The sequence below is a fragment of the Onychomys torridus genome, chromosome 1, assembly GCF_903995425.1.
Source record: "Onychomys torridus chromosome 1, mOncTor1.1, whole genome shotgun sequence".
NCBI lineage: Eukaryota > Metazoa > Chordata > Mammalia > Rodentia > Cricetidae > Onychomys > Onychomys torridus.
The window spans coordinates 1,772,323-1,784,708 of record NC_050443.1 but is presented as its reverse complement, the minus strand read 5'-3'; the positions used below and the strand labels follow the sequence as shown (position 1 = coordinate 1,784,708).

The 12,386-nt window shown below is 44.8% G+C and overlaps 1 protein-coding gene across 1 annotated transcript; it reads right to left on the bottom strand.

The window, feature by feature from the left end:
* Positions 1–246: 246 nt before the first annotated feature.
* LOC118575988 (leukocyte immunoglobulin-like receptor subfamily B member 3) lies at positions 247–9,185 on the bottom strand. Its single transcript, XM_036176370.1, has 16 exons — positions 9,065–9,185; positions 8,873–8,908; positions 8,394–8,687; positions 7,784–8,086; positions 7,190–7,474; positions 6,748–7,047; positions 6,147–6,431; positions 5,708–6,010; positions 5,205–5,501; positions 4,672–4,974; positions 2,796–2,915; positions 2,419–2,485; positions 2,303–2,340; positions 2,046–2,098; positions 672–827; positions 247–595 (listed from the first exon to the last, which is right to left on the bottom strand). The coding sequence occupies exons 1-16, from the start codon at positions 9,096–9,098 to the stop codon at positions 485–487; spliced, it is 2,985 nt and encodes a 994-aa protein (XP_036032263.1). The 5' UTR covers positions 9,099–9,185; the 3' UTR covers positions 247–484.
* Positions 9,186–12,386: the final 3,201 nt, after the last annotated feature.

The following is a 12,386-nucleotide window of genomic DNA, read 5'->3' as shown; positions in this document are numbered from 1 at the left end:
AGCTTTATTAAGATATAATTGACAAAAGGTATATAATCAGGGTAAAAATGTTTAAGATGTTTTACATGCATCTTTATATGTACATGTGTTAACAAGGGAAAAAGAGGTCTTGAATTTGAAGAAGAGTAGAGAAGAATCTATGGAAATGTCTGGAGGGAAGGAAGGGAAGAGAAAAATGCTGTAATTATAGTGGAATCTCAAAAATAAAAATTAAAAGAAAAACACAAAAAATAAAACTTTCTTCATTCCTTTCTTCTTTCCTCATTTTATGCATTGGTTACTGACAAAGCATTTGCTTTATTTATAAAATTCAGGGAAACAGGATCAGATCCCCAAATTTCTCAGGATTTCCTAGAGACTGGTCATGTCTGCACTATGACTGTGCACCTGAGGCAGATCTTGTGTTCTGACGTCCCTGAGTCCTCCCTCCTCCATGGAATGCAGAATGTGGATCTCCCTGGATTGGTAGAGGCCAGAGTATTTCTCAGGTTGGACTTTTCTGCCTGGAAGGTGGGAGGTTCACATGTCCCTGTCTCGGGGTCAGGATGCACAGCTTGGCATAGGTCACATCATGTGGCTCCTCTGTTGTAGCAGCCTGAAGTGGTAAAGTGTAGAAGAAGGTTTATGTTGGGCACTGGGAGCATGGGGGAACTAGAGAAGTCAGGACCCACCTTCTCATCTATCACTTGATTTCCTTTTGACTGTGTGTCATTTGAGGCCAATGATTTCTTTGGCATGAGAGAAGAAGAGGTGGTCTCTGTCCTTCTGAGTCTTGAGGGCTTCACCTGGGCATACAAGTCTTTGGAGTGGTCTTCCTCATGTTGGCTCTGCAGCAGAGAGACAATGTAACAAAGGGAGTTGGCCTGATTTCCCAGAGGCTCTCCACCCATACTTCCACAGGGAGCAAGAATGATACTTCAGACGTTTTTATCCAACTAAACTATTGCTGATGGGGTCTTCTTGGACTTTCTAGGGACTATGAGTGCCTGTCAGTTACTTCTCTGTGCTTCTGAAATATTATCCTGACACAATGATGTCCTCTCCAGTGACTCCGGCTTTTGGAAAGAGAATTTCTCTACCCTAAGGACATTTGGATCTACCATGCTCCATACCTAGATGTGCCATGTCTTCACAGGTTTGTATGAAACTCTACCCAGGCTTCTCCACAGAAGGCTTCTTTCAAGTTCCCTTTAAATTCACATTGATCATCTGTGCCTCACATAACTCAACCCATTCTTCTAATATATTTCCTTCATATACTTTGTACTGCTCAGATTCCATTTATCTCGATACCATTTTCCATCTGAGCTCATCACAGTAGGTAGGAAGTTCTGTTCCCAGCTGTTAATGCAGCCCTTACAAAAGCATGGTCAAGAAGGAGACAAGGAACTGGGAGAGGAGTCAAGCAGCAGAGTGGTTGCTATGCAATCATAAGCACCTGAGTGTGATCCCCTGTGGCCATATTTAAAAAAAAAAAAGGCCAAGCAAGAATTCACATGCCTGGGACCTAAGCGATGTTGAGAGAGAGACTGGTGCCCAGTGCTCAGTGGCACCAATCCACCCAAATAAATAGCATCAGGGACATGAAGAGAGCCTGTCAGAGAAAATGAGGGGAAATTTAGGGAAAAATAGAAGAAGATATCAGATGTTGACCCCTGTCTTCTGCTTCTGCTTAAGCGCATGTGCAGACACATTCTCAGGCACAAGACACTCACTTACTTGTAGTTCCTATTCATTCACTTGTTAGTTTTATCAGTAGAGTTTAAACCCAAGGCCTTATACATCTAAAGTAATCAATTTACCATTCAACTACAACTTATAACCCTCATATTCTCTTCTGAGCCCTTAAAATCACTCTAGAAATCAGACAGATGTTGAGAAGTAAACAAAGAAAGAATGAGACCATAGCATACAGAATGGAGGTGCTTCAAGAATCAAGGATCCAGCTGTGGATGATACTAAGGGTTGAAAAAGAGGGAGAACAGAGATTGCTTCAGTTATATTGGATCATGACTTCTTAGCATTGTGGATAACAAGAGTCTCACCAGGACATCCAGCTCCATGCTGTATGCAGGTTGTGTGACCTTCACAGTAGTATCTGTCATAACAGAACATGCAGGTCTTCCCCTGTCCACATTCCCAAGACATCTCACTTCCCCAGACCTCTGCCATATCCCAGATATGGAAAGATAAGATGTAGTGGGTTGAGGGTACATAGAGAGGGTTCAGAATCCCAGACCCTCCACCAGCCCTGTGATGCTGAGATGTCAGACATCTCCCTCATGGGCCCTCATTTTCTCACACAAAATTTCTTCCTGGGTGGCAGGAGCTGGGCTGGAGCTAGTAGAAACAAGAAAAAGACAAGTGTCAGTGAGGGAAGTTGGGCAGATGTGGTCTATGGTTCTGGGCATGAGTTACCTGTTCTGGAGACTTTTGTCCCTGTTTGCTGAAGCTGCAGGATGTTGTAAGTCAGTCTTTGTCTGAACTGCGAGAGAGGAAGGAGCCTCAGCCAAGAGGCTGGAGCCCCTTACCTAGCACCGTCAGGACTAGAAAGGACCTTTACAACTCATTGCATATATGTTAAAAATATTTCAGGAGTTGAAAAAGTCTATACAATACAGAATATTACACATGTTTCCAGATATCACTTTGTGTTCAGATTCTGCAGAAGTGTTTCTTAGCTGATCTGTCCCAGTCTGGGCTTTCTCTGAGGCTGGTGCCCTGAGCCCCTGCTTGGATACCCCACAACGGGACCCACTTCCCACTGACACCCAGGCTTCCCACACCCTACTCACCTCCCTTCCTGTCTTTCTTCTGATGCCTGAGTCTGAGAAGAAGGGAGAGGATGAGAAGGAAGAGCAGTAGGAAGAAGGCCACAGAAGCCACAATCACAGCCTTTTGATATCTTGCCAGTCCTAGGAGACAGGGGGCGTCATGAATGAGGAACTGTGATGATAATCTACTGCGTGAGACTGAAGCAACTATCAGAGTCTGCATGGGGCTGCACTAGGTCCCCTGCATATATATTATGGTTGTTGGTTTGGAGTGTTGTGGTGACTTCTGACAGCAGAGATGAAGGTGTATCTGACATTTAGCCTGCCTTTAGGATGCTCTTCTTTCAATTGGGCGACCTCACCCAACCTTGATATGACTGTATATGCCTGATGTTATAGTATCATATAGTCCAATGTTCAATTGATGCCCCTCAGTGGCCTGTTCTTTTCTGGGGCAGGAATAGTGAATCTGAAGCAGAGTGGATGTGTGTGGGTCACTTGAATGAGTGGAGGGAGGGGAAGCTGCAATTGGGAAGCATTGTATAAGAGAAAGATAGATAGATAGATAGATAGATAGATAGATAGATAGATAAAGAAAAAAGGAATGAAGAAAGAAAGGGAGAGAGAGAGAGAGAAAGAAAGAAAGAAAGAAAGAAAGAAAGAAAGAAAGAAAGAAAGAAAGAAAGAAAGAAAGAAAGAAAGGAAGGAAGGAAGGAAGGAAGGAAGGAAGGAAGAAAGAAAGAAAGAACCCGATGTTGGGTCTTTGTATTTGCTGTATCTCATTCTCACAGCCATGCAGAGGACCATCTCTGAATACTTTCAGTCAGTTTTCCTGCCCAAGATCAACCTGAAGGATCGTGCATAGCTGAGGATTGAGTCCAGGATATCTGCCCTCTGGAGCTAAACCTCATGAACTGGAAGGAAAGATCCTGAATGTCCTGTCCTAGCCCTGTACCACACCCCAACACAATGTCTCAAGCACAGTGGTAGATGGGGCAGAACCACTGTGGAACAGAGTTCTAGAATCTTTCTCTATAAGTATGTGAAACAGATGAGATCATCATTAAAAGAAACTTAATGTCTTGCCAGGGCTTTTCCATTTACATGTGGAGAAACTGAGAACCTCACAAGACAGAGGATAGTACATGTCAACCTCTCCAGACAAGATTGTACCAACCACATAACTAGCTTTATCCCTGCTGGACACACCCTGCAGTAGAGTTTTTGCTTAGACCTCTGCTGTCACACACAACAAGGATGAAGAGCTGTTGTTCATGGCATGACACACTTGGATGGTGAAAACCAGGGGAATTAACACCTGCTCTCATTATATGTGCTACATCCGAGGACAGATCAACAGTACTACTCTTTGTCAGAATGCTTCCATTGCAACCTAGCTTTTGAGCCTCTGGGTTTCTGGAGACCATGTTGGGGTCTCTGCTTCTCACCCAGTAGTTTGGTCATCAGTCAAGCTGATAAAGGGATGAAGACTCATGGGGACAGAGAGTCTGCACACACTCAGGATGAAACAATTTTCTAGATAAAAAAAATCTAAAACCTTTATAGAAATGGATTTTTGGACCCTAGGAGACTATGGGAAATTTGTTGGGGGAATGATGTGTGGAAGCCTGCACTAATTATCTCATATCTTCTCAGTCTTATGTCTACACTGCAGCCTCTTCAGAACCTCCAAGTTTCCTACCTGGAATCTCCTAGGTTCCTAAGAAAAGAATGAGATGGTCATTGAAAAATCTCAGTTCACTTCTAAATCTCTGCATAGGAGACCCTCTTTTCATAACCCTGCCTTGTATAAACTTACTCCTATCCCAGCCACATGCTTCCTAGGTCAATTATCCTGGGTAACACTCTGAGCTGACAAAAGTCAGGATCACCTCACCTGAGACTATGATCTCGATGGGGTCACTAGGATATGACAACAGGTAAGGGGATGAGCTCTTAGAACCAAAGCATATATAAGAACCCCCAAAGGCTGAGGTCATAGCACTCATGGAGAATTCTGCCTCATATTGTAGATCTTGAGATGCTGATCTTTGTTGCATGTAGGGATGAGCTGCACCTTCCTTGAACAGAAAGAATGTGTCCACTGGATTTGATGATTGACAGAGTAGAGTCACATTCTCTCCTGAGGACACAGTAGTCCCTGGATGCACTGAGAGAATGGGTGTGACAGGGAGGTATCCTAAAGATAAAAAATAATAATAATAAGTGACTGAAGGGCTACAGTCATTGCTCCAAGCCCCCTCTTTCAGAATCTAGTCTCTATATTTTAAAAGACAGTCCTTTCTCCACTCTCTTGTTCCCAGACCTATTCATCCATGACATGCTTACCATCATGTTGATGAATCCCAGGTCTCCACCCTGCTGAGTCTGTGCCAAGATGGGTCTATATAAATGCACTACATTGCTCACCTGTGATCCAGATGTCCAGAGGGTCACTGGGGGCTGACCACTCAGAGGAGAAGCTGCTTGCACCAAGGCATCTATATTGACCACCAATAGAGAAATTCACAGAGCCTAAATGGAAGTTGGCATGAAAATGTCCAGCCTGGAGCTGATGAACACAGACTTGAGTGAGGTCACATCCCCCATCTTTGAACAGAGCAAATCTGTCATAACTTATCTCAGAGGAACACTTGAGTGTCAGGTTCTCTCCAGGGGCCAGGACAGGAACTTTTGGGGTCAGCAAAGTAGGCTTCCTTGACAGTCCTAGACGGAAGAGTCAGGAAGTCATCCACCTGGCTCTTGTTATATTCCATATCCTATCCTTCTTTGAAAGTGCCATGGCCTTTTCTGCTCTGGGCCTTAGGAATCAAGAGTTCCCTTCAGCCATCATGGCCTCAATCCCACCTGGAGGCAGAGCTAATGGCAAAGGGTCTGGTGTCACTATCTTGTGGGAATGTGGACTTTCTCACCTGAAACATGTATCTCCAGAGGGTTGCTGGCCTCTGACCACACATTTGAGGCATTTGTATAGTTTCCATAACATTGGAAGGGCCCATGTGTGCTGGATGTCACAAGGATCCCAGGAAACAGAGCCTGGGACTGTCCAGTGGATAGTAACTGTGCCTTTTGGGACCTGAAGAACTTCAGATCTGCACCAGTCAAAATGAAGCCATTATATCCTTTTGATGAGACACACTGAAGGGTCACATTCCCACCTGAGGTGACCACAGAGCTGGGCACACCTGACAAAGTAGGTTTGCCACGGTAAACACCTAGGAGAGGAGCAGACAGTTGTTCACATGAAACACAGCCAACACTGACTCCAGCAGATGAGCTATGGAAACACACTCATGGAAGACTATTTCCTGTGGACAGAGGAAAAGACTGTGACCCTTAGTGTCCTCTCACCTGTCACCACCAGCTCCAGGGCTTCACTGTGCTCTGTCCACCCTGCAGATTCATAAGAGTAACAGCGATATTGCCCTGCATGATGCTTTTCTATGGATGCTATGGAGAACATGACCTTGTTACCAGGATCTTTTGGAGTTTGACTGAACCAGGGTGCTGGACTTCCTTCTTTATACAGGAAATATATGTGGGTTTCCTTGGTCCCCTCACACCAGATGGTCACAGGATTCCCTGCGCTGATGACAGAGCCTGGCTCAGCCCAGAGGGTGGGTTTCTTGAGGTTTCCTATAAGAAAGTAGATGGGAAAGAGGAGGGACTTGGAGCAGTTTCACAGTAAGAGTCAAACATGCCACTGATCTTGAAATGTACTCCTAAGCAGCAAAAGGACCAGTAGTGTCATGGGAAGACTCAGTCTCATGAGCCTCCCAAGATCTCATCTCACTGTGCCCCCCTCATTTTCTGTACAGTGACTCCCAGAGTCAACATGCTGTGTCAGTTATCTCAGGAGCCCTGGATGCTCAGACATATCACACATCATTGTCTCCACCGGATCCTGTGTCAGGAGCAATGTGAGTCCACAGAGAGTCTGAGGCTTCCTCACCTGAGACCAGCAGCTCCAGGACGTCACTCCCTTCTGACCACACCTGAGGATTATTTGTATAATAGCCATAGCATGTGAACTTCCACCTCAGGCTGGAGGTCGCTGGACCCACTGGAAACTCAGCCAGGAACATCCCAGTGTGTGTGGATCTTGAGCTCCGAGGGATGGAGAACTTCCGCCCATTCTTAGTAAGAATGAACCAGTCATATGTCTGATTTGAGGTACATGAGAAGGTCACAGCCTGTCTTAAGTTTACAACAGGATTTTGCATGGTGGACAGGGTGGGTTTCTTGTAGACTCCTAGAAGAAATACACATGGAAAATTAAAGAGGATCACAAATGCTGAATTGTCCCCCATGGCTGTCCTTAGATGGCAGATACCGTTAGTGCAGTCTTCTCTTGAGAGTGACATCTGGGGTTAAGATTTCTGGTGTCTTCTCACCTGTCACCACCAGCTCTAAGGCGTCACTGCGCTCTGACCATCCTGAAGAGGTGTAAGTGTAACAGTGATATCGTCCTGCCTGCTCTTGTGTCACAGATGGAAGGGTGAGTTTTGCATAATTGGTGTGGGCTAATGGGGCCTGTTGGTCCCAGGGTCCTGGGCTTCCCTCTTCATATATCACATACATTTGGGCTTCCAGGGTCGCCTTACACCAGATGGTAACAGGACTCCTTGAGGTGATCACAGAGCCAGGATGAGCCCATATACGGGGTTTGTGAAGGGTCCCTGCAAAGAAGTAGGAAAAAAAGGGAGGAGCATCTGTTAGAATATCACAGGGAAGTTCATCTTTGCAGGGACATGTAATCTGATCTGCAATAGCAAAAGGACATATAAAGATCACACTTTTTTCTGGATCTTAGGTTCTACTGTTACTATCAACCCTGGTTTCCACACCCCAAGTCTAGCTGTATCACACATTTTATGGCATTGGGTTCAGCGGTCTTGGCTCCCATTCACCCACCACATACCAGGCCTTTTCCTGGGATCCTGTGTCAGCTATAATCACAGCCAAAGGAAAGTTCTGTATTTACTTACCTGAGATCAGAAGCTCTAGGACACTACTGGGAACTGACCACAGCTGGGAGCTGCTCAACTGATACCCATAGCATGTGAACCTCCACCTCTGGTTGTGGGTCACAGGACCCACTGTGAACTCGGCTCCAAATAGCTCCGAGGATATATTCTGTGAGGGCAAAGCCGGGGAGAACTTCTCATCTTCCTTCATCAGAATGAACCTGTTATACGGATGATGTGACATACATTGAAGGGTCACATTTCCTCCTGCAGTCACCACTGGGCTGGGAAGGGCTGATAGGGTCACATTGCTGTGGTGAACTCCTAAGAGAGAAGAGGGCAAGAAACATACACAAATGTGTAGTATGTTTAAACAGACCTTCAGATCAACTCGTGCTTATTTGAATCTTTAATTTCTACGTAATAACAGTTCCCAGATCCATTTCCTGACAACTATCTGACCACAGACAAAGGCCTCTATTTATTAATTTCAATAATGTTTGCTTTATAAATGCCCATATGACCCATATGAGAAACATTTCCCCTCTTCACATATTTAAAAAGGGGACCCTACTGTGAACATACTCCTTTCCTCAAGACAGATGCTGAGATTGCAGAAGGGTCCTCTCACCTGTCACCACCAGCTCCAGGTAGTCACTGTGCCTGATGTGTTCTGATGTGCCATTGTGGCTTTTATATTCACACCTGTATTGCCCTGCATTGTTCCACTCAATTGATGAGAAAGAGAATTTGGCCAAGTTCCTGGTTTCTATAAGGGTTGTTGGTACCAAGCAATCTGGACTTCCTTCTTTGCAGAGACGGTATTCCTTGGCTTCTAAGGGCCCTTGACAGAAGAATGTCACCTGGTTTCCAGTTGTTACCACATTTCTTGGAATAACTCCAAGTGTGGGTTTAGAGAAGTTCCCTGCAAGAAAATTGATAGCTGGTTCCTCAGAACCCCCCCCCCCCAGACACAAGCTGCCAGACACAAGACCTCTTCAGGCATCCGCAGCATCACCCCACACCTCCTGTTCTCTGTTTACTCTGTTCAGGAGTGACCACTAGTCTCCACAAAGGATGTCCATTTGGGACAGCTGGGAAGACACTCACCTGCCAGCGCAGGGTTCCTGAGGACCAGACACAGCCCTGAAAGAGAATCACCTGTCTTTACATGGAAATACAAGCAGACCCTCCAATTCCAGATGCCGTCTGAGCTGCTGAAACTTCCTGATGGGCCAGTGCATGACTTGAAGTGGATTCCCTCTCAGACAAGAATTCTCCCTCCCCATCTTGGAATCTCACCAACACACAGCAGGACTGTGAGAAAGATGGTCATGGCATCTTCCAATTGTCACAAGATTGCAGATAGCTGGTCTCTTTGCCAAATGGAAAGAAACAAAGTTGATGTTCTGTGCAGGGTGTCTTCTCCTTCCTGTCATGAGGATGTAATACTAGCACCCCGGAAGAAGAGGAACTACTCTTTCCAGGCACCTGACTTTTACTTCCCCAGTGCTGTGGTGGTGGGTTGGGCTACAGAATATGTGACTTGTCTCTTCCTGGTTCTTTAGTTTTTGTTTTTGTTTCTGAGACAGAATCTCTTGAATCTCATGCAGGTGTCAGACTCCTCCTCCTCAACTTCTGATAACTGGGATTACAAGCCCAAGTCTGATTATGATCTCTTCCTGCAGAACATCTCCATTGTTACCATCCACTTCTCCCTGAATGCTCGAAGTCACCATGAACCAGGACTTAAAATGAAATAAACCTGATGTCCTCATGAGCTAGCATCTTCACTTGAGGGGGGCTCACTGCTATCAGAGTTTCTTCTTGGTTCTCCATCACTCTATCAGCCAGACCAAACTCATTACAAGTTTCTTACACTGCCCATGGTCGAGAGAAAGCCTGATCTGACCTAGTCTGGTGATCAGATGACTAAGCACCCTAACTGTCGTGCTGGAACTCTCATCCAATAAATGATAGAAGTGGATGCAGAGATCCTCAGCCAGGCCCCAGGTGGAGCTCCAGGTGTCCAACTGGAGAGAAAGAGGAGGGACTGTAAGAGGATGAATTGTTGAATCCAAGATTGCAAAAAGCGCAGGGACAAATAGCCAATTGAATGGAAGCACATGAATTATGAACCAACGGCTGTGGAGCCCCCAGCTAGATCAGGCCCTCTGGATAAGTTAGACAATTGAATAGCTTGAACTGTTTGGGAGGCATCCAGGCTGTGGGACCAGGACCTGTCCTTAGTGCATGAGCTGGCTGTTTGGAACCTTGGGCTTACACAGGGACACATGCTCAGCCTGGAAGGAGGGGACAGGACCTGCCTGTACTGAATCCACCAGGTTTAAATGAATCCCCAGGGGAGTCTTAGTCCTGGAGGACATGGGAATGGAGGGGAGGGGATGAGGGGAAGGTGGGGATGGGTGCAGGAGGGGGGAGGACAGGAGAACCCATGGCTGATGTGTAAAATTAAAACACATAGTAATAATAATAATAATAATAATAATAATAATAATAATAATAATAAAAAGTTTCTTACCCTGCCCAAGAGAAGCTTTTGGGGTACTGTATGAACTCTTCCTGAGGATATATGATCAATGCCTACTCACTCCAGATGAGACACCAGTGACAGACACAAAGAAAAGACTCCACATAAAACTAGCTAATAAACCAATGAGTTATATTGGGGTTACTTAGGAGCACGTGGTCAATCTGTTTAGGTATTTTTTAGTGTGTTTATTGAGACGGGGTCTTACTATGTAGCTCTGGACATGCTGGAACTCACTATGTAGAACAGATGAGATCCAGCAACCAGTCTCACACTCAGCTGTTGAGAAGAGTGTGCTTCACTATGCCCAGCAATATTGGGAACTTTTCAGTGGTTATATCCCTGAAAAAAAAAAATTGCCTGCAACTTTTAACTGTCTATAGTTCTGATAGGAAAGGAGTGGCCTCAGGAGCCTCTACACCATGAACGAATACTGATGGGCTCAATATTGTGCAAGTCACCTATGTGTAATCAGAGTTACAGAGACTTCAATAAGACAAGAATATTGCCATGCCTGGAGAGCAGTGTTCTACAAAAGGGAAGATGCAGGTTGCTGCTGCTGCAAGAATACAGACCAGAAGTGGCAGACACACACCTGATCCTTCAATTCTCCTGGGTGAATACAGAAGAGACTTGCAGGGGGACAGAGAAGAAAATACAGTATTCTCATGGTTCTTGATTGGATGCTATTTTGCTCAATAATCTGCAACAGATGTATTACCCTTTCTTACCAACATACATAAGGGACAACCTCTCAACTTTATTACCTCTTTGGTGTTCCTATTTCATTGTTCAGAATCCTTCTGGTATTCATAAAGGATGATTTTTTTTTGGTTATTCAAGACAGGGTTTCTCTGTACAGCTTTGGTGCCTTTCATGGAACTCACTTTGTAGACCAGGCTGGCCTCAAATTCACAGAGATCCGCCTACCTCTGCCTCTCAAGTGCTGGGATTTAGGCGTGCACCACCAATGCCTGGCTAAGGCTGATTTTGATTTAAAGCCTGGTTATGCACAAACGTCCACCCCAATTTAAATGTTGATAGCATCTCAACTATGTGTGTCAGCCTGATCCTGATTGTCTAACATCAACATCATTTTCATCATATTCATGGGTTTATGAGTGCTTCTGACCTGAAGGTGCACAGACTGGTTATCTTTTAGAGTGTATTATACTGTAGTTGGGATTTAAGGTGGTTTGGGTTATGTAAATGCTATAATTAAAGGGCCCCTGTCTGCTCTACCGTTTTGAGATGGTTCATACACTAAGTCTAACTGTAAAGATCATGAAACCCATGAGCTGAAAAACAGAACTGAAAACTAAAGTTCCCCAAATGCAGAAAGTTTCATGTTAAAGAAAGGAGGCTAACACTGTGCAGTCTCTGGACCTACCCTTGTGAAGGATCCTTGCAGAAAGAATTTGTCCTTGGTGGTGTGTGGTAGAATCAGGACTGCAAGAGAGTGTTGGTTCCTGTGTATGCCCTGTGCTCTGTCCACAAATGCGTTCATCTTATTATCTTGTGCCCACAATGAAACTAAAATAGATTAATTCATACATTTATCCTCAGGCATGTTGTTTCATGTGTGTAGGTGTCAGTATTGGTTTGAAAGTTACACTGTACCCATCCCTGGCAGAAGAGCTGCCAGTAACCCAGGCAGATACTCAAAAGTATTATCTCCATCACTAATTCTACTGAGTGATCATGAAAATACCAATCTCAAGCCTCATTTTCACCTTCAATGAGTATCAATTTGCTTTCTCTTTCTATAACTTGACAATTAACACTGTTTCATTATAAAGAAATCTTGTGCCAGGCGGTGATGGCACACGCCTTTAATCCCAGCACTTGGGAGGCAGAGGCAGGTGGATCTCAGTGAGTTCGAGGCCAGCCTGGTCTACAAAGTGAGTTCCAGGAAAGGCGCAAAACTACGCAGAGAAACCCTGTCTCAAAAAGACAAAAAAAGAAAAGAAAAAGAAAGAAATCTTGTTAACTTAGCTGATAATTTTGGAAGGTATAAGTCCAATATAAATCAATCTGTTCATCCTCTGATGAGAATTCTGTGTGATATATAAC

Coding starts and splice junctions, on each gene's coding strand:
- LOC118575988 (XM_036176370.1), bottom strand. CDS start 9,098: ATGACCATCTTTCTCACAGTCCTGCTGTGTGTTG. Junction 8,087..8,393: donor CCTGGAGCTGGTGGTGACAG/GTGAGAGGACCC, acceptor CTTCTCTCTTAG/GAGTTCACCACAGCAATGTG. Junction 2,486..2,795: donor GAAGAAAGACAGGAAGGGAG/GTGAGTAGGGTG, acceptor CCTCTCTCGCAG/TTCAGACAAAGACTGACTTA.